At 43.8% G+C, this 27043-nt stretch overlaps 1 protein-coding gene across 3 annotated transcripts; it reads right to left on the reverse strand.

Moving 5' to 3' along the window:
* Nucleotides 1-2625: 2625 nt before the first annotated feature.
* On the reverse strand, nt 2626-26293 carry SERPINC1 (serpin family C member 1). Of its 3 annotated transcripts, none has more exons than XM_073356429.2 (7): nt 26205-26293; nt 11880-12255; nt 7213-7428; nt 6713-6850; nt 5202-5595; nt 4581-4645; nt 2626-3217 (listed from the first exon to the last, which is right to left on the reverse strand). In XM_073356429.2, the coding sequence occupies exons 2-7, from the start codon at nt 12249-12251 to the stop codon at nt 3044-3046; spliced, it is 1359 nt and encodes a 452-aa protein (XP_073212530.1). In that variant the 5' UTR covers nt 12252-12255; nt 26205-26293; the 3' UTR covers nt 2626-3043. The 3 variants fall into 3 exon arrangements, with proteins under 3 accessions (XP_073212530.1, XP_073212531.1, XP_078710180.1); XM_073356430.2 differs by lacking the exon at nt 26205-26293 and adding an exon at nt 17408-17599; XM_078854054.1 differs by lacking the exons at nt 7213-7428; nt 26205-26293 and adding an exon at nt 17408-17610.
* Between the last annotated feature and the right edge of the window lie 750 nt (nt 26294-27043).

Genomic DNA, 27043 nt, shown 5'->3' on the forward strand with positions numbered 1-27043 from the left:
ACTGGATCTAGTACTTGCTTGTTCTTGTACCCTCCTTAACCAGTGAAGGGATAAGGCCTAGGAATGGGCCTCAGGAGATCTGGCTTCTAATTCCAGCTCAGCCACTGCCGTTGGATAAGTTACAGACAACGCTTTGAACAGTGGCCACTGATTTTAGGTGCTCAACTTGCGATTGGGGCTGATTTTCAAAGGAGCTGCGCATCCTCACCTCACGCTGGCGTTTGAGCGCCCAGCACTTCTAAAAATCAGGCCTACAACATTCTCAGGCTGTAACCCAAAAATCAGTGGCCAGTGTGAAAATGTTGAATGTAGTCTCGAGCCTTCCCTGCTGTAAAATGGGTATGCATGTGTCTCATAGGAAGCTGATTCTTAAGTGCTTTAAGATCCTCACCATAGTGGTATGGCTAGCAAAACAGCATTATAAGTCACTTGGTGGATTTCACCACTTGTTACCTGCCCTTAGAGGGCAAGTCAAGCCAGGGACCAGGTTATGGAAGTGAGGGAGCCGAATGGTTTGACACAGTCATAGAAGAGATAGAAGGTGGAGAATAGATGATTAAAGAGAAGGAGAGCTACTATGCAAACACCTACATACCCATTATATAACCCTCCATCCTCCACCTGTTGTCTTTTCCATGATTCTGGCAAAAAGTATCCCTCTGACTTACTCCTGTAACTTCCTATGAGCCTAGGTGGCAAACTGCAGGGATTCTGGACTCTACCTATTGGCAAGTCTGTGAATAGACTGAGCCAAAGATACTCATGCAAGTAAATTGCTTCTGGCTGTGGTGGTACTGACAGGATAAGAGCACTGTGAAGTATAGCAGAGACATCTAGCTACAAACCTATTCAGTAGTGGAGCAAAAGTTAAGGATCAGAGACCACACTTATACAGGAGACAGATGCACAAAACCAAAGCCACACCAGTTTCTCAACTCCACAAAGTAACTGTGCAAATGAAAAGGAGGACTTGTGGCACTTTAGAGAGACTAACAAATTTATTTGAGCATAAGCTTTCGTGAGCTACAGCTCACTTCATCAGATGCATTCAGTGAGCTGTAGCTCACGAAAGCTTATGCTCAAATAAATGTTAGTCTCTAAGGTGCCACAAGTACTCCTTTTCTTTTTGTAGATCCAGACTAACAGCTGCTACTCTGAAACCTGTCATTGTGCAAATGAAGTAGATAAAGGAATTCTTTAAGCCTTTAATATGGGTGGCTGATTAGCAGGGGCTAGAGGAAGAGTGATGGCTGTTGGGGTTACCTTCATTGTGGATTTCCATAATTCTGAATGAAGTGTAACTAACATGGAGCTTTCAGGACTTATTTGCAGAGCTGATGAAAAAAAACAAACAAACCCATTTGCTTATGGGGAAAACCCTTTTAGGAACTGACAGGTATTTACAACTTTGACTGGCAGGTCCTTTTACTGGTGAACAAACAGATTTCAGTCTGACAAGTCAATACCATTTCAAAGCAGTATAGTGGGGTCATGCAACTCTTCTATCTGTCAGGTGCTTCATGTACCATCACCCAGAGATGTTTCTGCCACAGCTACTAGGCCAAAATTTCCCAGTTAAATTACTGAAATTTGTTCATGTGTATTGGGGTCCTGCCTAGAGACTAGAACTTCCTGAAGGCCAACAGTGGGATGTCAGGGGCAACTGCTCTCTACATTGCATTGTAAAACCAGGGTTAGTAGAATTCAGGTCCTGGTTTGAACCCTCCACCCTTGTGAAGTCCTAGGATCCTCACTCCGAGCCTTGGGTTAGCATGATGTGTGTGCAGATGGAAGTGGGCGTTAGGCTTGAGCCTAAGTTTGAACCCTGGTCTTACAATATTGCAATATAGATATACCCTGACAATTTTGCCATTGACTTCCAAAGAGCAGAGTTAGGCCTTAATTTAGCATTGTTCTAATGCAAAATTTATTTATTTAATTTCGAGCCATCCCCCTTACAAAATGGGACTTTCCAATGTAATCTAGATGGAATTGGGACCATCAATACATTGATTCCAATAAACTTATTCTACTTTAAGTAAATCAGTCTTTTGATCCAGCAGTCTATTTTTGCATATCTTAGGAAACCTTTTAAAAGCACTACACCTCTACTCCGATACAACACGAATTCTGATATAACGCAGTAAAGCAGCGCTCCGGGGGGGTAGGAGGGGGGTGGGCGCTGCGTGCTCCAGTGGATCAAAGCAAGTTTGATACAACGCAGTTTCACCTATAACGTGGTAAGATTTTTTGGCTCCCGAGGACAGCGTTCTATCGGGGTAGAGGTGTACCTTAATATCCAAAGCTTTCAGGGCAGTATTTCTCAATTTGAGCCTCAGCGTTTTAGTGAGCATTGTAACACCACTCATTCAAATATGGCCCAGCCTCCCCAGTCATAACAGAGGGGTGAGGCAGGCCACATTTCAAGGAGTGGCATTATGGCCCCATGAGTGAGTGGGAAGATTTGCCACACCCCAGCAGGAAGTTTGACATGCCCGTCCACTAGGATAAGAGTGGGATGGGGAGAACCACCCATTTATTAAAGATTGAGGGCTCTCCGGGCCCAGCCTGCTCCTCTCTCACGTACTGAAAAGTTTATAACAAGGAAGAAACTGGCCATTCATATTTTAGTTTGCTGGATTGTTTTTTAATGGAAGCTGTGATCAGAGTTACAGTTGAGGCCTGAATGAGGACAGCGATACACAACAAATATTGGTGCAAAATACTGGGAGAATCCAACCTCCTTTTAACAGGGAGAATGCAGGATGGGACTTCCTCTGGTGCTGAGAGAACATCACCTTAGATGCATCACCCTCCCTCGCCCTACTGTGACAGCAAGGGGGTAAACAGTTTAACAGGTTACAGTCCCTAAGTAAGGGTTCTGTCAAACAACAGGACAGCTGCCCTGAGTAAAGCTGGGCCTTCCAAACTGCTGACTAGCAATACTGCAGAAAATGCTGCGTAAGAGACAGACATGGGGAGAGGATATTTTATTGACTGGATACCAATGGGGACAGAGAGGCTGGGACTTGGCCACGACTCCTTAAGGGCAGGGATTGGATATTCGGCCCATGAAGATGATGGTGTTGATGGCAACTTCCCGGATGAGGAGCAGAAAGGGCCTGTTAGCATTGAAGACCATTTTGTTCATGGGAAATGAACGCCCCGAGATCATGACTACGGTAGAAGCTGCTGCCTCACTGCCTTCCTCATTCACCTGCCGATCAGACAGAAGATGGGATTAACATATAGTCCTCACGTACACAGGGCAGATGTGCATGTTGCAGCACCCCCTTACTTCCAGGTTGGCTGGGAGTGAATGAGAGAAAAGTCAGTCACCTGGCTGTGAAACGCTCACTCCCACTTGTGAGAGGAGCGGCACGTTGGGTGCAGAGCTCCCATGCCCTGCTGGCTGCAGGGGATACACCAGGCTTCTCCACATGGTACCACAGAGCACCCGCCCCCTCTGCTACAGTTAACAGAGGATTTTCAAGGAGCTGTTTTAAAAGGGTTCCCCCATTTTTTTATGGATCTGAAGCACACAGAAGAATACCCAAGCATCATTTTATGTGAAAGTCTTGAGACAGTCCTTTACACCTGGTTAACACTCCATGCATCCGGACCTAAGAGGCCAGATTTTCAAACTCATCTGCTTCCAAACTCTGATGCGTATGTGTAACCCCATGATTTCCAGCACATGGGTAAGTATGGTCCTGTGCAAATCGCAAGGGCCTATGCATGCCTGAAAAACAGGCCCACAAACCACCTGTGCTATTCTCGTCAATACACGGACAATCCTGCAACAACAGGGGGATGAGAGACTAGTGCCCAGACTCTCAAAGGTTCTTGGGCACTCAACTCCTACTGGTTTTGGTGGGAGTTCAGCGCCCAGGTACTTTTAAGGATCTGAGCCTAGCTGACTTAGATGCATCCTTCTCTGTCTCTAGATTCTCCTAAGTTCTAAATCTGCAACATTAGCTGTGGAAGCAAGACCAGCATCACGATCACTGGCTACTGAAATTTTTTAAGCAAGTTTTATTGTTAAGTAAAAGGATATTTGTTGTCTCATAACTTCCCAGGACAAACAACTTTAATATTAAAGCAGCAGGTCAAAACCGTCTAACTAAAATGATGACATTGAATTCGTTGCCCTGCCAAAACCGTGGATTCTCTGCCCCACCCCCTTTCTTTGGCAGCCAGCCTTACAGGGTATTTCTTGTATAGGCCCAACAATGCTGTAGGGGTCTGATCCAAAGCCCTCTGAAGTCAATGGGAAGACTTGACTTCAGCAAGCTTTGGCTCAGGTCCTAGGTTCTTTACAGACTCCAAACCACACATTCTACTTTGTGCTGTTGGGCTTTGGAATTCAATTGGTGGTGGTTTTGGTGCCTTATCTTCACCTGCCACAGACTGGAACCCAGAAGAGTCACAGGCTTAGATTGGAAATTAGTGACACAATTTTAAGTTTATCAGAAGGGAGAGAAGGGAAGGAAAAGGTTTTTGCTGCTGTTAAAAAGACTAAACAAAAAGTTACATTAAAAGAAACAAACCACAGGAGAGTACTGGAAAGCAAGGCTTACCTCAAGGAAGGCTTTGTGGAAAGCATCAGACACATACAGGTCTGTACGGCCCTCTGCAACTATGCCTAAAAAAACAAACAAACCAACAAGCCATAAACAGACAGGGAACTTCAAGAACAGCTTTTTGAGAAGACAATACCCCGAGCACCAAAACATTTTGCTCTCACACCAGAGGGAGTTTGAGGCAGATGATGACACTAATGGGGAAAGGGCAAATGAAATGAGGACAAGGGTCAAGCTAAAGATCCAAATTCTGCCCTGCTGCCATTGCACTGGGCCCACAGTGACTTCAGTGGAAATCCTAAGTGTTCGTATATAAGGGTAGATTTGGGCCCTTAGCACTGAATATTTTGCAGGCAAATTTAGTGCTGGTGGAAGATGCCAGTCTGACAATTTCTCTGTAGATTCAACCCTGACCCAAACAGGCCACCCCTAGGATCAGCGGGGACTTTGCCCCAGTGGTGACACTGGATTTTGTGATCAGGACACTTGTGCGCAGCTCAGTGGAGAAGCCACTACAATTCTAGCACTGCTTTAAAATACTTGGCCCCTCTCCACAGGGTGCTGCTTCATTTCAGTTCCCTGCCCCTGCTCTCAGTGTGGGAACCTGACAGGACTGACCTGGCAGCTTGGCACTTTCAGGGCTGAAGAGATCCACCAGCCCCATGTGCTGCAGCTTCTCCTTCAGGCTGAAGTTGTCTTCAATGCGGAAGCGGGGGAGGTAAACAGAGAGCGAGATCTCCTTCATAGAGCCCAGCCAGCTCTGCAGCTGCTCTGGGGTCAGGTTCCGCTCCACTTCTCCCAGAGAACTGCCCATGGTGGGCAGGATGAGAACCATGGTGATGTCATCCCCTTTGTACGGGAGCTCCACCACCTGCACATGGTCGCTGGGGACGGTGACGTGACGGAACTTTTTCTCCTGGTACATCATGGGGGTGGTACAGATCTGGCCATCGCTCCTATAGAACTTGTCCCTTTTTGTGTTCTGAGCAAGGAACTGCGATTTCCAGTGCCCCTAGGGGACCATGGTAAAGACAGACAGTCATCAGCCACAGATGAGAGAATCCGAGCCCCACGGCCCAGCGCATGCTGAGCCGTGGGGAACCAGTGCAGTTCTCTCCCCTCTTCGGAAAGGGGCACTCTCTGGATCATCATTGGCTTCCCATTTGTTACGAGCAGTACCTCCTGTTTTTCATGCTAGAGATGGGCAGGACGAGGGGCAGTTTTGGCTGTTGCAAAACTTCAATAAGGTTCAAGTTCAATAAAACTTCCATTTTTCATGAGCAAACTGAGATCAAGGTCCCAATCAACCTGAATTCCCCAAAGTTTTGTGAGAGAAGGAGCTGGCTCCCCACTGTTGTGATGAATAGTGCTTTGGATTTCTGTGGTGAACAATGAGGTTAGCCTCACTACCTCCTCCCAACCCACGGTGGGGAGGGGGCTATGGATAGGAAAACAGACACAGAGAGGCTAAGTGACTTAGGTGACACCATATAGCAGCTCAGTGGCAGAGCTGGTTAGGGAACGGACAACTCCCCTATCCCAGAAGGATGCTCTTCAGCCCTCCCCCCCACTACCTCCCCGAAACAGAATTAACGTACAGAACTCACTGGCTTGTCCCCAGTTGTGATGATTGTTGACTGTGCATCTCAGCCCAGCTCGGGCAATGAAATCAGACCAGTCATATGTACATTCTGGGCTGCAGAATTTGGAGCTAGATTCAAATTTCAGACCCTTTCCATATCTTTGGGATTTTGGCACAACCCAAATAAAGGCCAGCCAAAGAATTCTGATCTGGATTCCAGACCTCTCCCCACAACACACACAGATCAGGGATGGGAAGGTCCAGGTTTTTGGTTTGGTTTGCATCCCTCTCTACCTTATAGTGAACTTCACTTTTCAGTCCTCTGTCCCAATGTTGGTGTGTTTGGGTTTTCACTGCTGTTCCCTGTTTGACTCTCATACGAGTCATCACAGCTGACAGGTCTGAACCAGCATCTTCATTTCTTAAAGCTTCAGTGTGTCTGAGTTAAGAGAATGATCTACTGACTTCTCATCACCTCACCCAAAGCCTGGCTGTAGACCCCCTCTCTCCCTAGGGGAGCAGATTTCCCTAGGGTTGTTTCCTGTACCTTAAAGTAAATGCTGTTGACCAGCACCAGGACAGTGAGGTCATCAATGCCTCCCTCAGGGATCACATCAGTAATTCGCTTCTCAGTTTTATTAGCGATCCACTCATTAATTAGAGTCCTGGACTGCTCCGGCTTTTCCTGGAGGAAGAGACCCAAAACAATAAATTATATGGGGGATTTTCAACACCCCATTGTCTCTCTCTGTAGGAGGCAGCCACCAATAATTGGCGGGACATGTTCCCAGTGCAGACCATGTGTTCCGAGCACTGTGCTGCAGTACTCAGAAGTCAGAAGCTTGTAAATGGATAAACCAGAATCTGAGCTTAACGCAGGTTTGGTCACTAGCAAACCTGTGCTGCATTCAAGCACACTCAGTCACATGCAGCCCCGTGCCCCTGGTTCACAGCACCCATTAGGCCGCTCCAGCGAGGTGAGGGAGAGAGTTTATCAACAGCACAAGGAATTGGAAAGGGATAGAAACTAAAGTCCTTCGGACTCACTTTGAAGTTCAAGGGCCAGAGTTTGGCTCCGTAAACCACCTCACTGATGTTCTGGTAGGTCTCATTGAAGGTCAGAGATTTCTCCCCAAAGAGACGATTGGCCGACACCAGCTCTGAGGATTTGTTGGCCTTCTTATAAAGCCGGCAATTCAGCTTGGCGAAGAAGAAGTGGATCTGATCAGATGTCTTCTCTGAAATAGTGTCAAACCGGAAAACCTAGGGAACCAAAGGAGTGAGAAGGAATCCCAGACCTGGCTCCCCATTTCCTGTAGCGACAGGCTGATGACCGCTCATTAACTCCACAGACACAGGACCACTCACTCTGGAGTTGATGAGAGCTCTTGGTTTGTTTGGTTTTATTCACATGGAAGCAGAGATAGGCCTGATCCAACCCCCTGGATAGGGTCTGGAGATTTTAGATCTGTGGAGTTTAGACACATCCACAAACTTTGCAGCTGAGCCCCCCTCTCTCTCTCCATGAAAGCTGGGTGCAGTTGTGCAGAAACAAGACTTTGAAATGTCCAGAATACAAACACCATTTAACAAAGAAAAATGTCTATATAAAAATCATACGGCTGCTCCTCTTTCTCCTCCTCCCCTTCAAAGCACAGATGTCTCCCCTCCCATGCTCAGACTATACCCTACCCAGCCTCCTCCCCAATTGTCTCTTTTGCCTGATACCTTCTCTCTACCCTCTTAAGCCTCTACCTTACACTAAGAACAGCCTCACAATTCTCGTTCACCAACCATCCTCCCTCTCTCCTTTCAGGAAGTGAATGGAGCCCTTATGGCTGCTGCACATGGAATCAGGAGACCTGGATTCTTTTAAACCCTGGACATTAGCCTGGGAAACTGGGAGACCCAGTTTCAGTTCCCAGCTCTGCTGCAGGATTCCTGCATGACTTTGGGCAAGCCACTAAGGGTTTGTCTACCCAGGAAATGTTTCTAGTTATACCACCAGTATAGTCACACCACTGTAATCATACCAGTGTAATTACCGTTTCAGAGTAGCAGCTGTGTTAGTCTGTATTCACAAAAAGAAAAGGAGTACTTGTGGCACCTTAGAGACTAACCAATTTATTTGAGCATAAGCTTTCGTGAGCTACAGCTCACTTCATCAGATGCATTCAGTGGAAAATACAGTGAGGAGATTTATATACACACACAATGTGAAAAAATGGGTGTTATCATACACACTGTAAGGAGAGTGATCACTTAAGATGAGCTATTAGCAGCAGGAGAGCGGGGCGGGGGGTGGGAGGGGAGCAGGAGAAAACCTTTTGTAGTGATAATCAAGGTGGGCCATTTCCAGCAGTTAACAAGAACATCTGAGGAACAGTGGGGGGGCGGGGGGGAGGGAAAAAACATGGGGAAATAGTTTTACTTTGTGTAATGACCCATCCACTCCCAGTCTTTATTCAAGCCTAAGTTAATTGTATCCAGTTTGCAAATTAATTCCAATTCAGCAGTCTCTCGTTGGAGTCTGTTTTTGAAGTCTTTTTGTTGTAATATTGCGACTTTTAGGTCAGAGAGCGAGTGACCAGAGAGATTGAAGTGTTCTCCGACTGGTTTTTGAATGTTATAATTCTTGACGTCTGATTTGTGTCCATTTATTCTTTTACGTAAAGACTGCCCAGTTTGATCAGTGTACATGGCAGAGGGGCACTGCTGGCACATGATGGCATATATCACATTGGTAGATGTGCAGGTGAACGAGCCTCTGATAGTGTGGCTGATGTGATTAGGCCCTATGATGGTGTCCCCTGAATAGATATGTGGACACAGTTGGCAACGGGCTTTGTTGCAAGGATAGGTTCCTGGGTTAGTGGTTCTGTTGTGTGGTTGCTGGTGAGTATTTGCTTCAGGTTGGGGGGCTATCTGTAGGCAAGGACTGGCCTGTCTCCCAAGATTTGTGAGAGTGATGGGTCGTCCTTCAGGATAGGTTGTAAATCCTTGATGATGCATTGGAGAAGTTTTAGTTGGGGGCTGAAGGTGACAGCTAGTGGCGTTCTGTCAGAGGCTCATTCACCTGCACATCTACCAATGTGATATATGCCATCATGTGCCAGCAATGCCCCTCTGCCATGTACACTGGTCAAACTGGACAGTCTTCACGTAAAAGAATAAATGGACACAAATCAGACGTCAAGAATTATAACACACATAAACCAGTCGGAGAACACTTCAATCTCTCTGGTCACTCGCTCTCTGACCTAAAGGTCGCAATATTACAACAAAAAGACTTCAAAAACAGACTCCAACGAGAGACTGCTGAATTGGAATTAATTTGCAAACGGGATACAATTAACTCAGGTTTGAATAGAGAGACTGGGAGTGGATGGGTCATTACACAAAGTAAAACTATTTCCCCATGTTTATTCCCCACCCCACCGTTCCTCAGACGTTCTTGTTAACTGCTGGAAATGGCCCACCTTGATTATCACTACAAAAGGTTTTCTCCGCCCCCCTCCGCCCCGCTCTCCTGCTGGTAATAGCTCATCTTAAGCGATCACTCTCCTTACAGTGTGTATGATAACACCCATTTTTTCATGTTCTCTGTGTATATAAATCTCCTCACTGTATTTTCCACTGAATGCATCCGATGAAGTGAGCTGTAGCTCACGAAAGCTTATGCTTAAATAAATTGGTTAGTCTCTAAGGTGCCACAAGTCCTCCTTTTCTTTTTACCAGTGTAATTATCCATGTGGACATGCTTATTCAGACATAAGAGTCCACCTGGGGTGTTAAACCAGTGTAACGATAGTGGTTTAAATTCACATCTCCTTGTTTACACCAGTATAACTTTCCCAGGCAAAGCCCTAACCTCCCTGGGTCTCGGTGCCCCTTCTGAAAAGGGAGAACGGCACTTCCCTACCTCACAGGCGTGTTGGAAGGATAAATATATTAAAGATTGTGAGGTGCTCAGATATGACAGTAATGGGGGTGCATCTAGGTACTTTAGACATATGACTCTGCTACAGAGGAAACTGGTGTCAGCCGAAGGACTAGCACATCTGGCTCACAGTCCTGTGCCCAGAGCACATCTCTCACTTGGTTAGTCAAAGCGGAGCAGTACAAGCAAAATGAACAAGCTAGAATCCCAATTATAATTGGGGGCTCAAACAATCTGCCATTCGGGTAATGGGTGGATCTTGTTTCTGGAACTGCTGCTTTGTTACAGCCCATGCAATCATTTACTCATGAGGCAGGAGCCCTTACCTTGCTGCAGTAACTTCTGCTTAGAGATCTATTGCCAAATAAAAATGGGCACAAGCCATTTATATTCTCAGCTGCACTCCCCTCCATTGTTTTCTATCCCATGGAGCTTTCATACACGCTATGGAGGAGCCCTCTGAAAACTAACACTGCCATGGCCCCAGTAGGGAACTAGAGACCCTGAAAGTCACAAGATTTACAGCCTAGTGACACATGCCTAAAAGTGCCCTTTTCTGGCTACTGTGAGAACCAGAAAACCTGCTCCTCACTTCGACTGCCCTGTGTCAGCTTTATTGTCAGACTTTCCAAAGAGACTCTCATGCTGATAGAAGCTCATTTCACTCAGGCCACCCAAGAGTCACCACCCGGCAACAACTGGGTGTGGATCTGGAGAATGCCCTTGAGCTGGCTCCCGGGAGATGCCTCAGGCACCTTTTCATTGATTCATATTTTTGCTAATGGGTTTCCTAGCAAAGTGAAGACACTGAGCCTATCTTGCTAGTCTACTGCAAATGGTGCTAGCTTAGCCTGCACATGTGAGCTCACAAGGGGCTGAATCCAGCCACGTTAGCATCAGTGGGGCTTATGCCATTGACTTCAATGGGAGCTGGATCACCCTGAGGTTCATTAGAAGCACACTGGTGGGACCACTCCGTGGTTAGCACCAGAGATTTCCCTAGGGCAGGCACAGACTGTGATAACTGCACTGAGGATCTTCTAAGTGCCTTGAGATCAGTAAGGACTCAGCTTCCTGGATATTGGGTGATGCTGTGAATTTATGATGTCTGAACTCAGAATTTAGTCTGTGGTCTCCACCCATCTTATTCATTCCAGGAGGCAGCCTTTGTCCGGCAGCATTTCCATGGAGCAATAGGAGAGTTCTTTTCCCTTATCCGGATAGGGGCATCCTGAGTTTGAGCTGCTGTAGGAAGGGGGAGGAACTGCTGTAGGAAGGGGGAGGAACTAACACTAACCCCATGCCCAAGTTTCATTAGGTTTCCCTCAGTTTTCAGCACAAGGATGATCTATCCCTGCATGTTAACATTGCCTATCTACACATTGTCAGGTCCACTAGGAGCCAAGTATTTGCCTTCTCCTTGGTGCCCCTTGAAGAGTTTCCCGCTCCTCCATATGGAGCCAACAGGCCCGAACCTAGAGTGCAACTGAAGAATTTACTTCAACAATTGGAGCTACAGGAGTTGGGATTCCCAACAGACCAGAGGAAAGCCAGCCTGGAGCTTCCTGCAGTGCTCTCCACGAGGACAGGTGTCCTGACAAGGGGCTTGTTTAGCCAAGAGGTCTTTCTCTCTAAGCAGGGAAATGTCCTGAGTGAAGGAGCCCTAGAGAGAGCTTTATCACCAACAAACAGCTGGCAGCCAGCCTTTAGTAACCTTGCCCTAACTTCAGTTGCTAGGATAGCAACTAGAAGAGGCTGAGGTGGTGCCACTCACCTCCATGAGCTGCTGGAGGGTGTTACCGCAAGCACCGAGTTTGGTCATTGCAAAGGCTGTGGAGATGCTGAGGGGTGACATGAAGATGTTTTCATTGTCATTCTTGGAGTCTGCCAGGTATTTGTAGAATTCCGTGGCGAAGCGGGTGTTGGCCTTCGATAACTCCCAGACACGAGGATTAGTAGATTCTGGGATCTTCTCCTTCATTTGCTCCGACCCTAGCCCCTCGCTCACCTTCTCAGGGTTACGGTAAATGCACATGGGATTCACTGGGATGTCCCTTGGCTTTGCAGTGCAGATATCTTCCACAGGGTGGTACTGAGGAGTTACTGCACCCCAGAGGGTGATGATCAACCACAGGAACATATGCATCCTCCTGAAACCAGAAAGAGAAGTTACAATGGACTCCAAATGGACTCATGGACATAACAGCCATTGCATCAGTCTCCTCTCCAAACTCACTAGTCCGACTGCAATCTTCATATGGAAATCATTCCATTCCTCAGGGCTGTCAATTAATCGCAGTTAATTCACACAATTAACTCAAAACAATTAATTGTGATTAAAAAAATTAATTGCTGTTTTCATTGCACTGTTAAACAATAGAATATCAATTGAAATGTATTAAATATTTGTGGATGTTTTTCTACATTTTCAAATATATTGATTTCAAAAATTACAACACAGAATACAAAGTATACAGTGCTCACTTTATATTATTATTTTTGAATACAAATATTTGCACTGTAAAAATGATAAACCAAAGAAACAGTATTGTTCAATTCACCTCATACAAGTACTGTAGTGCAATCTCTATTGTGAATGTGCAACTTACAAATGTAGATTTTTTTGGTTACATAACTACATTCAAAAACAAAAACAATGTAAAACTTTAGAGCCTACAAGTCCACTCAGTCCGACTTCTTGTTCAGCCAACTGCTAAGACAAACAAGTTTGTTTACATTTATGGGAGATAATGCTGTCCCCTCCTTATTTACAATGTCACCTGAAAGTGAGAATAGGCATTTACATGGTACTTTTGTAGCTGGTATTGCAAGGTATTTACATGCCAGATATTCTAAATATTCATGCGCCTCTTCATGCTTTGGGCACCATTCCAGAGGACATACTTCCATGCTGACCATGCTTGTTTAAAAAATAATGCATTATTAAGTTTATGACTTAACTCCTTGGGGGAGAATTGCATGTTTCCTGCTGTTTTACACGTGTTCTGCAATACATTTCATGTTATATCAGTCTCAGATGACGACCCAGCATATGTTGTTCATTTTAAGAACACATTCACTGCTGATTTGACAAAATGCAAAGAAGGCACCAATGTGAAGTTTTTAAAGATAGCTACAGCACTCAACCCAAGGTTTAAGAATCTGAAGCACCTTCCAAAATCTGAGAGGGACGACGTGTGAAGCATGCTTTCTGAAGTCTTAAAAGCACAACACACTGATGTAGAAACTACAGAACCCGAACCACCAAAAAGGAAAATCAACCTTCTGCTGGTGGCATTGACCCAGATGATGAAAGTGAACATGCATTGGTCCTCACTAATTTGGACGCTGTCCTCTGGAAGCATGAAGGGACAAATGAATCTTTAGCATATCTGGTACATAAATATCTTGCGACACCAGCTACAACAGTGCTATACGAATGCCCATTCTCACTTTCAGGTGACATTGTAAATAAGAAGCGGGCAGCATTATCTCCTGCAAATGTAAACAAATTGTTTGTCCAAGCAATTGGCTGAACAAAGAGTAGGATTGTGTGGACTTTCTAGGCTCTAAAATTTTACAGTCTTTTGTTTTTGAATGAGGTTACAAATGTAGAATTCTGTACAAAAAGTAAGTTCAACTTTAATGATAAAGAGATTGCATTACAGTACTTGTATTAAGTGAATTGAAACATACTATTTCTTTTGTTTTTTACAATGCAAATATTTGTAGTTAAAAATATATATAAAGTGAGCACTGTACACTTCATATTCGGTGTTGTAATTGAAATCAAAATATTAGAAAATGTAGAAAACATCCAAAAATATTTAAATAAATGGTTTTCTATTATTAACCACGCAATTCATCACAATTAATTCTTTTAATCGCTTGACAGCTCTACTCTAAACATTTTCCTAGTCCTTAGCGGGAGATGAGCTCCATGCTCAGTCCCAGCTCAACTTTATGTTATTGAAAGTTACTAACATGGGAAATACCAAGTCAGCAGAGTGAGGGGACAGTAAAATGATCTTTTAGGCAGTCCTACAAGGTGTTAAACAGAGGTGCCCACCCAGTGCCAATTGCTGTTTGAGGAGCTCAATGCACTTTACATTCATTAACACTCACTGTGCCCCTGCAAGTTATGTCAGTATTACTGATCGGAAGATCAGGCCAAGCAGAAAAGGGGCTATCAGAATGTCATACTCAAGGCACAGGTTAGCCAAATAACTATTACTAACTGATGGTCACACCTCTGCTCGTGCAAGGATTATAAATCCCACCACTTCTTTATGTTGCTCTGATCAGCAGTAGCATAGCAGCCCAGCCTAGCGTAAGCACAGTGGAATGCACAGTATTGGGTACACCTGTTTGTAAGGCTTCCATCACTATGGTTTCTACATGCATTTTTGCATGGCTTAACATTGGGTCTGATCAGATATCCTATGCACTGCAGCATACAGACCACGCTCCTGTCTAGCTTGAAAGACAAGGAATGGAGACTTGGCTACTTGCCCAGGACTCAATACTCCGTGGAGAGCCTTTGCAAAAAGATGGATCTCTCTTAGGTTTTCCCACAGTGCCCATTACCACAGTAACCCAGCATGGCATACTTTATGGCTAGGTGCATTTATCTAGGGTGATTCCATAGATATGGTTCCACTACCAGGAAAGTGCAGCCTCTGGCAGTACAATTTTTACTCAAAGGCATTTAGATAAAATGGTATTGGGAAGGAAGCGTGGCTTTGTGGTTAACATGGTGGCCTATGACACAGGAGATCTGGGTTCTATTCCTCGCTCTGTCACAAACACTGTGTGTGACCTTGTGCAAAAATCACTTCCTCATCTAGAAGGGAGCTAATAATCCTTTCTCCGATCCTTTGCAGTCTTGTCTCTTTCGACTGCAAGTTCTCCAGGGCAGAAATGACCTTGTTAGGTGTCTGCAGAACGGCTAGCACAATGATCTTGCTTGAGGGTGGTAGCCGTTTTTATTATTTACATAATAATAAACAATGCAATGGTGACAAGTGCTACAGAGAGACCTAGAAACAGAATGAAGAGCGGCAGGCGAATAGCCAGGAAAGCTACCCACAGTGCTAGGTTCTGAACGTTTCATTCCCAGTGGGAGCAATGAGTAAGGGGTCAAGGCAAAATTGAGATCTGCACCCAAGGGTCTCTGCTGTGTACATGGACAGCCAGACCTGCTGTTGCTTTCCTCACTTTTAGCCTACCATCTTCACTGGAGAAGGTTTTTCTGAGTATTATAACTGCTCCTCCAATATTGTATCAGTGACTGATTTTGCATCATATCTCCCATTTCAGGAAGTTAGGAGGAGCAGCAGCATGCTGAAGGTCCCAACTCAGCTCTCAGTCAGCTGCAAGGACAGGGTTATTTACAGGCACAGATATGCTGTCTCTGACAGCCTAATGTCCAAATTTTCAAAGCTAAAAGCCCTTGTAAAGACACATGCCTTAGTGCCTATCATCATAGTGTCTAGGCATTGCTTTTTCCATAACCAGGCTATAGCTCAGATGCATTCTTCAAGAGTCAAAAAAGCTAACAGAATGTTGGGAATCATTAAGAAAGGGATAGATAATAGGACACAAAATATTATATTGCCTCTATATAAATTCATGGTACACCCATATCTTGAATACTGCGTACAGATGTGTTTGGCCCATCTCAAAAAAGATATATTGGAATTGGAAATGGTTCAGAAAAGGGCAACAAAAATGAATAGGGGTATGGAACAGCTTCCGTATGAGGAAAGATTAATAAAACTGGGACTATTCAGCTTGGAAAAGAGATGACCTAAGGGGGCGGGGGGAATAGGATAGAGATCTATAAAATCATGACGGGTTTGGAAAAAGTAAATAAGGAAGTGTTATTTACTCCTTCTCACAACACAAAATCTGGGGGTCACCAAATGAAATTAATAGGCAGCAGATTTAAAACAAACAAAAGGAAGTATTTATTCACACAACACACAGTCAACTTGTGGAACTCCTTGCCAGAGGATGTTGCGAAGGCCAAGACCATAACAGGATTCAAAAAAGAACTAGATACATTCATGGAGGATAGGTCCATCAATGGCTATTAGCCAGGATGGGCAGGAATGGTGTCCCTAGCCTCTGTTGGCCAGAAGCTGGGAATGAGTGACAGCTGATGGATCACTTGAGGATTACCTGTTCTGTTCATTCCCTCTGGGGCACCTGGAACTGGCCACTATCAGAAGACAGGACACTGGGCTAGATGGACCTTTTGTCTGACCCACTATGGCCTTATGTTCTTATGAGTGAATTCCACAGTCATGGGGCCACCCCTGGCAATACAAACTTTACTGAAAGGTGCTCAGATATCATTGCAAATGGCATGCATGCAAACCCAAATAGAGCAGAGAAGATTGGCTGGTCCTGCCTTACACCACGAGAGAACTGAAAGTGGTCATGTTTTAAACACAGATGGTGGAATTCTAGTCTGACTGCAGTCAGTGGCAAAACCCCCACAGGTAAGATTTTTTTTTTTTTTTTTGCGCCCTTCTATCCTAATGCTGGTGTGGGAGGGTCAGGTAGAGAATTGCTTAATCAGCTCAAAACTGCCAGGCTCCAAGCAGTCTTTTCATTGTTCATGGGAAGTTCAGGAGTCAACACCCAGAACGCACTTTAGAAACAACCTCCTCCTCCCCCACCAGAATCAGGGTCTACAATCCCAGTAATTTTCCACTCCAGTACCTTTGCTCAACAATGTTGTCTTCTGACAAGGGCAGCGTTCATTAGTGTTAAAAATGTATGGCTAACTCTCTAACAAACATGCTCCCTCCACAACATGCACTAAGATATCAGTCACTGTTATTGGCTCCGAGTGCTTGAAAGCTTAACAAATATTAAAGAGTGTAAGCCTTTGTGGAATTGCTCCCACCAGAGCTTTTCTCTTGTGAAATTCCCAGGAAAAGGAGGTGCCCCTCTGAGGCACATAGCCTATTAGAGAGACAAGTGAGAGAAAGCCAGGACTTTCCAAGCCTCCCTGAAACAATTTTGCCCCACTTTACAGTTTAAGAAGTGAAGGGTTTGCAGGCATTCTAGTGAGCAGCACATGGCGTAACCAGGATCTTTAGGAAACCTAGATGGAACTCTACAAAAGCAGCCCCTCAGCACTACAGTCAGGGATCCCTGACAGACAAGCAATCCAGCAGTGGCTGGAGTTTTTAAGTTTCTACAAAGTAGGATGAGTCCATAAGAAACTATGTTAATGAACATGAAAATCTCATTGGAAGCAAGCAGGACTGTGGAACCAATTCCTCTTACCTTGTGGTGTCTCAGATTCCTCGCCTACTGGACGTGATCTGCAACGTACAGTGACAGGCACGCTTGCTTTAGAGCAGGGGGAAAAAAAATCAGACACAAAGCTAGTCAATAGTAGCTTCTGCACTGAATTTCTGCCAGTCCACCAGTGCTCAGTCAAGTCAGGGGAGAGAGGGAGGGGAGAGGTGGGATGTTGAGGTCAAAGGTTGATGACCAACTGTGGAAGGTTAAGCAAAGAGTTGAACAAAGCAATGTTTGATCTGAAAAAGGTTTTAAAGTTCAGTCTGAGGAGGGAAAGTTTGGTCACCTTCTCCACATACACTACAGGGCTCCCCAATTCTGGCTGATAAAACACACAGACGGAAGAAGGAAGAAACATCAGGTAATTGGTTTACATTCACCAGATATCATTTGTTGGCCTTTTAACTGAGAATAACTTTCAACATAGCCAAAGGAAGGACTGGTCATGGCCACTTCCCCTTAATTCATTGGGAATGTGTATTTCCTACCAGGACAAGAAAAGTACATTTGTATTACCAAGAAATTATCAACCTGTCCTGTAGCAAAGGGCTAAGAGCCTGGCCCAATGCACCCTGAAAGTCACAAAGATTCCCACTATAGTGGGTGTTGGAATGACACCAATTAGAAAGTTAAGGCTGCGGCAGAATTGTGATAAAAAAATATCCACGTACATAGGGCAGCGTACATTGGCAGAAGGTAGACTATAGTGCAGATTCGGGGCCATCTAGCCAGGATACAAGCCTCTCTCTGCTCCAAAAGTGATTTGATTTTTAAAACTGACAGCATGCAGGGTTGTTGTAGCCATGTTGGTCCCAGGATATTAGAGACACAAAACGGGTCAGGAGCTCTCTTTCAGTGGACCAACTTCTGTTGGTGAGAAGCTTTCGAGTTACACAGAGCTCTTCAGTCACCTTCTCTCTCTAGGCTCTTACAGTGCTTTGTTGGATCACAGAGTCACTGCAGCTGGGGGAGGCCCAAAACACAGAAGACATATGTCAAGACTGCATAGGCACTATTCCTGTGTCTGACACAGTAAATGCATTAAATCAAATATTGTTTGCTTTTTGTCTGGTTCTATGGAGCAGGCAGTTTTTGTCCTGATGACATGCTCTGTTGCACTGGGCAGGTGTTGGCATCTCAGGTTCCTCAAGTGAGAGATGAAACTGGTGACCCACTCACACTCTCACCTGATGGCAAAGATTCAGAAGCATCAGCCATACTGCTGTAAAGGTCTCCCACCTTCAACTCTCAGGAGAAAAGTCACCATTCACAACAGAGAAAATAAGAGGCTTTGCAGGTCTACCCCACTACAACTGGGAAGAGCAGACAGGCCTCCAGTGTGTGTCACTCTCCTTGGCAGACTGCCTTTTGAAATATTACAAACCTTTGGATGTGGCCACACTTTTGAACAATGCACAGAGCACCATGTTGGCCCCAGTGACATCGAGGAGGGTGTTGCACATGAGGTAGTGGGGTGTGTGCGTGCGCCTCAGTTTCCCCATCTGAAAGTTGTTTTACGCTTGGCAGAGCCATAAAGAACCTATTTTGGGTGGCTTATGGGTAAGACGACAAATGGGGCGGGCTGTTTCGGAGCACAGTAGTAAGGCTTTCACAGTCACTCCTCACGGGAGGAGAAAAGAAAGAGGTATTGAAGGATATTTGAGGAGGCTGTAGGAACAGTGGCCATGCTTTCTAGCACAGCAGCACATTGCCAGGTTCTTGCAGGGAGCCATAGACAGGGAGACTCCAGGAACATCAGAGGAATCCAGCATTTAGAGCAGAGAACTGGGATTCAAGCAGCCCCATGCTCCAGCCCACTGCAACAGATTCCCTCGGTTGCTTTTGGATAAACATGACCTCTGCCTCAGTTATCTCATCCATAAATGGGGAGAATAAATGCTCTCTCTCGAAGGAATAAGGTAGGGGTTAATTAGGGTCCGTAAAGCACTTTGAACATGGAAACTGCTAATCCTCAGGGCAACCACAGATGCCTTCCTAAGGGATCAAACAGATGAATCACTTACTGTAGTTCTAAAGAGAAGATCCCAAGTTGTTTTTCCACTTAGGGTGGTCTCCCCAGCATCCTGGGACCCAGACTATTTGGGATGAGCAGCACACCTTTCAGCACAGTGCACTCCGAGCATTAGTCACTCCACAGGAGTTTATGCAATCTGAGCATTACAACAACAGGCTGAGAACAAATGGATTTACGACGGGACCTTAAATGCAGTCACAGCCACTACCAGTCGCACAACAAAATGCGCACGACATGGGATGAATGACGACTGGGGTGCAACGTTAAAGATGAACGTAGCATACACAAATATCTGAGTGAGTTGCCAGTTACAGGGGCTGCCCTTGGTTTGTGCTGAATGGGGTCAGGTAGGACAAGACAGAATTTTCACTGAAGAAAGAACTTGCTCCACACACTTGATGTCCCCCGCCCTCAAGAGGTCTAAAATCTGCGCCTATTGTAGGTTTGCTAAAGCCAACAAGCAGCAGGGGGCAGGGTGTGAAGAAGAGAGTGCATAACCACCACAGGTTGGGGGCCAAGCTTACTCTCATTCTGAAGCAAATGAACTAAAATACGTATTTCAATGAGGTCAACTGCATTACAAACCTAAGACTGCCAGCCCTGCACTTCTAGAACACAGGCTCTTTAAACAATAAAGGATTGTCTCAAATATCCGTTTTTGTGCATGTCTGGAGGACACACAATGAACAAAAATCACTCTGCGCAAAGCAGAGGATTCGAGGTGAGTTACCACTGTGCCTGAGCCTGCCAGGACTCCCTGACCAGAGAGGAAAAGGAAGAAGTCTTCAAAAAGGGGCACAGGCTTCTCTGCTCAGATACTGGGCAGCTCCCTACCCTGCAGGATTCTAAAGGCTGTACTGGAGAAAGAGCTTCATGATTAACAGGATCACATCACACAAACTTAGGTGACCACACACTTCAATCCCGAGAGAAAATGAGAGATATTTCAAATGTGTTCTCCATTAGTTTATCATTTAATACAAATGCTGACAGAAAAGCCGATAAGACCTTATTGACACTTCCATCTGTTTACAAACCCCAAAATGAATCACCCCCTTTCTACTTGTTCAAATAAATCCTCCTTTAGGAGCCTTAAAAACTATGCTGGAGCAACATGAGTCTGAGTCAGTTTCAAAAGGGAGGAAGGAAACAGCATTTCATCATGTTGCATTTTTTATAGAACCACCATACACACACAATAGGTTTGTTTTTTAATACAAAAGTGAAATCAGAAATGCAAAGCAAGCCAATTAAAATCGCGAGGGAAAATATTAACTTTCCAACCAGACACCCTCCTGGTTTTAGTATCGGTCAACCCCCTTCTTCCCGTCAACATAATATGCAGAAGGCTTTTACTTTTAAATTTCAATTTCAGAATACTGTGAGAATTAAAACACAGGGGAAGGAAGAAAAGGCAAATTGTGCTGTCTCCCCAAAATGGCATGTAGATACCGAACTCACACTGAAAGACACCTAACTACCATACATGCCTTTCAATAACTCCCCCAAGCCAAACCTCCATGTACCAGATTTCAGTTTCCCTGTGTGCACGCAGAATTCACAATTTTGGAATTCTACCCACATGTTCTATTTAATCTCTACTCTTTAAAAAGAGTGTTTTGAGCTGTACAAACAGTATTTATAATAATCAGCAAGTGTGGAATGTGCTGTCCCTTTAAGTCTCAGGACATTTTTTTTCTTGACAGGGAGGAAAAAAGGGGAAAAGCAACAAGAGGCCACTTCAAACAAAAGAAAGAAAGACAGACATTTTGTTCAACGCTGACCTATAGGAATGGCATACAGGCATCCTTACTTATCCAAAGTACTAAATAAGTTCAAGAAGTCATTCATGACTCGACTCAAATCTCACGGTCTCCTTTATTATCCTATTTTTGTTTAATTTTATTTTAATTTTTTTTTGTTAAATATACCTCTGCAGGGCACAATCACATACAATCAATACGATTGGTAAATTACACAAGCTCTATCCCAAGCATATATGCACCAATGTTAAAAAGTTATTTTTAAAAAACCAAAACAAAAAAATAAAATAAATTCCACCCAAAAAGGTGATAATGACTGCAGAATGTCTCGGGGAGACCGGTATGAGCCTAAGAAACCAAAGAAAACTAGGCTTACAAATAAAAGTATTTCTGTAGAGAAATCCCACAACTGGAAACAGTTAGGTGGCTTCTGAAGTGGGAATGCATGTGGTTGTGTGTGTTCGGTCCCTTAACTGTCATAATCCTCCTCCCCTCCCCCCCAACACCTAATACCCACTTCCCCATAGAGTGGAACAAAATGGGAACAGAGCTCTTCACATTACTATCACCGGTTATCAAAAGCAGAAAAAAATAAAATAAACCAAGCTACAGTGTAGCTGATAAGCTGACCTTCAAGGAAAGCTCCTCTTAGCACAGAGGCTGCTTACCTGGCAAGCAGAAGCCACAGGGAAGGCAGAAATTCCTTACACTAGAAAAGCTAAAAGTCTCATGTTACTGGCTATTTTGTCCACATTGCAACTGCCCACTTAGGAGAAGCTGCAAAGGAATGGCATAAAAATTATTAATGGATCGGCTATGTTACGTGGGGGGTTATTTCTCCTCTCCTGACTCAGGCTGTTTTCTGCATGCAGAGAAAGTTTCTGCTACCTCTAATAAAAACTAGAAAAGAGCTCACTGCATAGGTCCAGTTGTGGGATCTATCCAGTACACAATCTGGTTTGGATGCCAAAGACTTGTGAGTACTATCTGCCACAAATTAACAACAACTTTAATGTTACAGAGAAGCAAATGATTTTTAGTTTATACCATAAACATCAAATACATCACAGGATTTTGTTTTTTAGTTACAGATACATATACATATTTCAGTATATCTAATACTTTTTCTTTTCATGGACTGCATCTCCCTTTGGTTGTACTTTCCCCAAGACAAAACTTTTTTTCTATTTTTAAAGTTGATACTGCTGTGTTTTCCTTTTGGCCAAAAAACTTTCAGAACCAGGAGGAACTGGTGAAACTTACGTAACTCCAGATCTATTGGGTAAAAGCGTCCAGAATCTGGTGGCTGGAGCTCAACACCTGAATGGAAGAGGTCTGATTTTCAGAGGGGCTGAGCATCTGCAGCTCCTAATGGACTTAGAGGTTAATTCTGTGGAAGCTGCAGGGGCTCACTAGCACTGAAGCTCAGACCACTTACTCAGGTGGCTGAACTGTCAACATCCAAGTTGGGACATTTTGGCCACAGTGTTAGGAAGTTCCACCTGCACTGGGAGGCTGTTGAGAAGGAAGCCCAGTGTACACGGAGGAAGAACCAAGTTCTTCATGCACTTCTTCATTAGAAGATTTCAAAGAAAGCTCCACTCTCTCTGCTTACCGTGTTCAGAGTTCCCATGGCATGAAACAGCTCTCACCACTTATTCAATCATTTTAAACGACATTAAATGCTCCTTTCCCCTCCAATTAGGGTCCCATCTACATCACAACAATCAACTGCTTCCAAGGATGAGGCGTGATCAAAGACACAGTTAACACCTGTTTTTTTACTATGAAGTAGAACCTGTGTCAGGAGACTCTGTTGGAATAAGGTCCCCCAGACCAGTTGACTTGACATGTAACTCAACTGGCACTTAAGCCTCTTCCCAGTATCTGCCATTTTGTCAGAAAGCAAGTAGTTGATGGCATCAGTATTTAATTTTTATATTTCATATTAAAGTTACGGTGAGACAAAATCAGTTTCAATGTCATATGAACAATCTTGGCCATGTACTCACATACTGCAAAGGACACAAATGTCACTTCTCAGCACCAAGGCTGTCTTTAGAAGGTGGCTCAGAAGTGCTGATTGATTTTTAATATAAATTGAGATTATATTTAGCATGACCGGCCTTTCACCAGGTCAATGTCTGAATCACTATGCTGAACAAGACAGGGAAAGCATTTTAGTATGTTAAAGGGATGTATAATCTTGTGGACAGTAGTATCAATCACTGTCAATACTGCCAATATTCGGAGGTGGGGCAGAAAGTGTACATGTTTTAGAGACAAGGGGAGGAGAAGGGAATCAGTATAATGGATGGTTATGTAGGTGAAGTCATGCCAGTTATTCTGCCTGCTCATTTAAACTACTCTATGTACTACTTCACATTCAAACAGCTTTTGCACGGATTTGTTTTCCCTTTGTTAAACAGAGGATGCTAGCGGGCAGCACTGCTACTCAATGCTCTCATTTTTAGCACTGAATTTCTTGGGCTTTTTTCTTGAAGTTTAAGTCAATTTTTGACTGAAGACAGCTTCTTGACAAAGTGCTCCCTCTTCAAAAAGCTGCCCTGAGGGTTGGTACTTATCACTGACCTGTGGCTGTCAGAATATTTTTAAAAGCTCCACACTTTTGTGAATGGGAACAGCAAGAAGCTGAGGGTTTTCTGATTACTTTTACTGTTTAGATATTCCCCTCTGAATTTCAAAAGCATAAACTGGCAAGAGATTTCAGTGAGCCCACTGAAAGTAGTAAAAACAAACAAACAAACAAAAACAGCTTTACTGTATATCAAACTCAAAACCCCAATCTACTTCTTTGCAGTTCAGTGAGTTTGTCACAGATATTAAATGCTTGTTCTCAGTAGGCAACCATGTCCTTGCATGAAGTATTTGTACTGTATTTGATTTAAAGCAACGGTACAGCTCGACAGGAGTCATGTCAGTCTCACTGGACTTCCTTAGAAGTCAGCAAAGATTCACGTTTGCAGCAAACTAGTTTTTAGAAATTTTAATTTTAAATCCGCAAAATCCAACATGTTAATCAAGGAATAATTTTCATAAACATGGCTTTTTAAACTATGTAAACTTCTAAGTGCCTTCTCTGCTACCTGTAAATTAGCTGAGAGTGTGCATGGGAGTGGATGAAAGAACAAGTATGAAAGTTAGACTCCAAAATATATTAGGTGCTTAAACACACCATTTTCAAATTGTGTAACTAGATGAACTGAAGCCACCTTTTAACATATGTTTAAGGCTTGACAATCATTAACTGTGCAAACTGCTACCAGGAGAATACAGTCAACTCACAAAATTCTACAAATATTTGACTATCAAAATGGCTATCCTGGGGGGAAAAAAGGTGAAAAAAGTAAAGCACAAGTCTTTGGCTCTCCTTTAAATAAAAACAGCAGTTTACCACGTTTATACAGACCCCCCGTTTGCCTACCAGTAGGGGCAATATCACATTTGTGCATCACTGAGTAATAACACCATTAGAAAAGGCAACTTCACAGAAGTTATTGGCTACGCGAATTCATTTGAATGCTCTGTTTTGAGGCAGCAAGCTGTCACTGTTGCACAATCAGGGAGGATGATGGGCAAGCCAGAGGGGTGGACTAGAGGGAGATAACAAGGGTCAGTAGAACCTAGAGAGCTGAAGAATTTGAGGTTAAAGTGGTAACAGGACTACATGTATGAAAGGTGCTTAGATCCACAGGATTTCTATTTTGAAATGGTGCAGGGCAGCCTACAAACAGCCAGAAGATAAGGATATAGATTTCGACAATTAAGATTGGGGAACTGGGGCACATGTAAGAAGGAAAGAACCCATGATACTCCAGGAAAAATGAAATTGGTTATACTCCTAGTGGGTCAACTATTTGTGTCTGACATTGTGAAGACTAGCGTACTATTTGAAGTGTCTCATTTTCAGGGCTCCGTGTATATTATGGTTGAAACTCTGCTAGCAACAAGCAGTCAAAGGTTCGATCTACACCAGCAAATTTACCCTACTTGCCATACAACATGATAGTGTCCCAACAGTATTCCAACACTGTTCTTGCTGGAGTAGATGGGACCAAGCCAGGCTGTAGCAGTTTCATTTAACTGAACTGGACAGTGTCCTGGTGTAACAGGGACAGGAACAGGACACAGAAATGAGTGAGGCAGTAAACATAGCTTGTCTATGGGAATGTAGGTTATCTGCTTTAACAATCAGTCCTTGCACCTGAAGAGTAATGGGTTCTCTCAGCTCTGCTGGCAGGATTTTTCCACAGAAAGTGGATTTCAGATACTATCTTCATGAAAATTTAAAGCCTTTTTCTGGTTCCCTATTTCCACTAGTTTTATCACCTAAACTTCTCCAAAGAAACACAGGGAAAGAGCAAGAGCAGGAGAAAAAGGAAACAAAGCCAAAATCAATAAGATTTGCACATATTAAACAGACTAGTTAACAAGCCAAACGACAATGTTGAGCAAACAGGGCATTCACCCGGAGAGACTGATCAAAACAAGGACACTATGCACAAAAAGTACAGCACAAACGGGTGGAAAAACAACATAAAGGTACTCTTTCTAATCCATAGGTTTAGGAGCATTTACCCTTGCTGACCTACATGTAGTGATCTGAGTAGTTCTTACTGTAGAATTTTTCTTTCCCTGGCTTAGAGAGAAGAGGGTCACTTTTGAACTGGAAATTAAACTAGTTGGCACAACAGATAATGGGCCATAATTGTTTGCCCCCTCCAGATTTTCTTCCTACGGCGGAGGAGAATGTGCCGTAGCATGCAATTTTTATTTTGATAATTTTAATTACTTTATGTAAAGAAGAGTTTTCTAGTCAAAAGTAGAAAATCTGGCATTCTGCACTTGCCCTCCTAGATTAGAATACTGCACTAAATTATCTTGACTAAAATGAGCGTATGTTTATATTTACACAGCAAAAAAAAAAAAGGTTCTTAAAAATAACACAGTCAAAGCTGACCTGGTGTTGGTGACCTTCACTTCAGGAGTAGAGACCACAGCATGGGTCCCTGAATCAGCTCACTCACCAGCATGCTGTCAAGACAGCGCACTGAGCCAACCCTAACAGGGAGAAGAATGGAACAGAAATAATCTCTCAGCGAAGCCAGTCCAGTCCTCCTAAACCGGAAGGATGGAGACCATGATCAAGGAAGGGGTAGGGTGTAAACATGTGTGAGTGGGAGAAATAGTGCAGCTGGTGAGAATCCAGGGCAGAGAAGAGTCCTCCCCACAAATCAAGGGAAAAAATAAACAAGCCTCAAAACTGCTTTCCTTGGCAATTCTGAGGCCAAAGTTCAGCTAAGAGTGAAATAAATGTGCACGAATGCACGAAGAGTGTGGCTGTGTGCCAAAAATGCTTTATCTTCATTCAGTGCTTCTACCTCCCTATCAGACATTTGATCAGAACAGCTGCGCTCATGTGAAAAAATTCTTAAAACATACCCAATATATATACAGATATAACTATGTATATATGTATATATATATATTTATATATATAAATTTTTATTTAAATAAAAAAGAAAGCTCGAATCCCAAGCCAATATGTGTATCAAATCCTTGACCAGCCAGGTCTGTAGGGCATAATCAAATTCAATGTGAAATAGTATATAAATGCGGTGCCTTGACTGGGCAAATTAAATAATCGCTACTCAAAAGAGTCTTCTGTTTGGACACTCTACTGGTAGGCAATATAGTGGGACTGTATCTTCCCCCTCCCCCATTTTGTTTAAATTAATAGTATAATGGACGCAAAGCTTAGTCCAAGGTTCCTATGACCTCAGCAGGAGTTAAGGGTTA

This window comes from Lepidochelys kempii, chromosome 8 (assembly GCF_965140285.1).
Source record: "Lepidochelys kempii isolate rLepKem1 chromosome 8, rLepKem1.hap1, whole genome shotgun sequence".
Classification (NCBI taxonomy): domain Eukaryota; kingdom Metazoa; phylum Chordata; order Testudines; family Cheloniidae; genus Lepidochelys; species Lepidochelys kempii.

Bases quoted from the DNA above. Each gene is read 5' to 3' on its own strand.
- SERPINC1 (XM_073356429.2), bottom strand. From the start codon at position 12,251: ATGCATATGTTCCTGTGGTTGATCATCACCCTCTGGGGTGCAGTAACT. The intron at 7,429-11,879 runs GTGAGTGGCACC...TTGGTTCCCTAG, and splicing joins CCCTCCAGCAGCTCATGGAG to GTTTTCCGGTTTGACACTAT. The intron at 4,646-5,201 runs GTCAGTCCTGTC...TTGTTTTTTTAG, and splicing joins TGAAAGTGCCAAGCTGCCAG to GCATAGTTGCAGAGGGCCGT.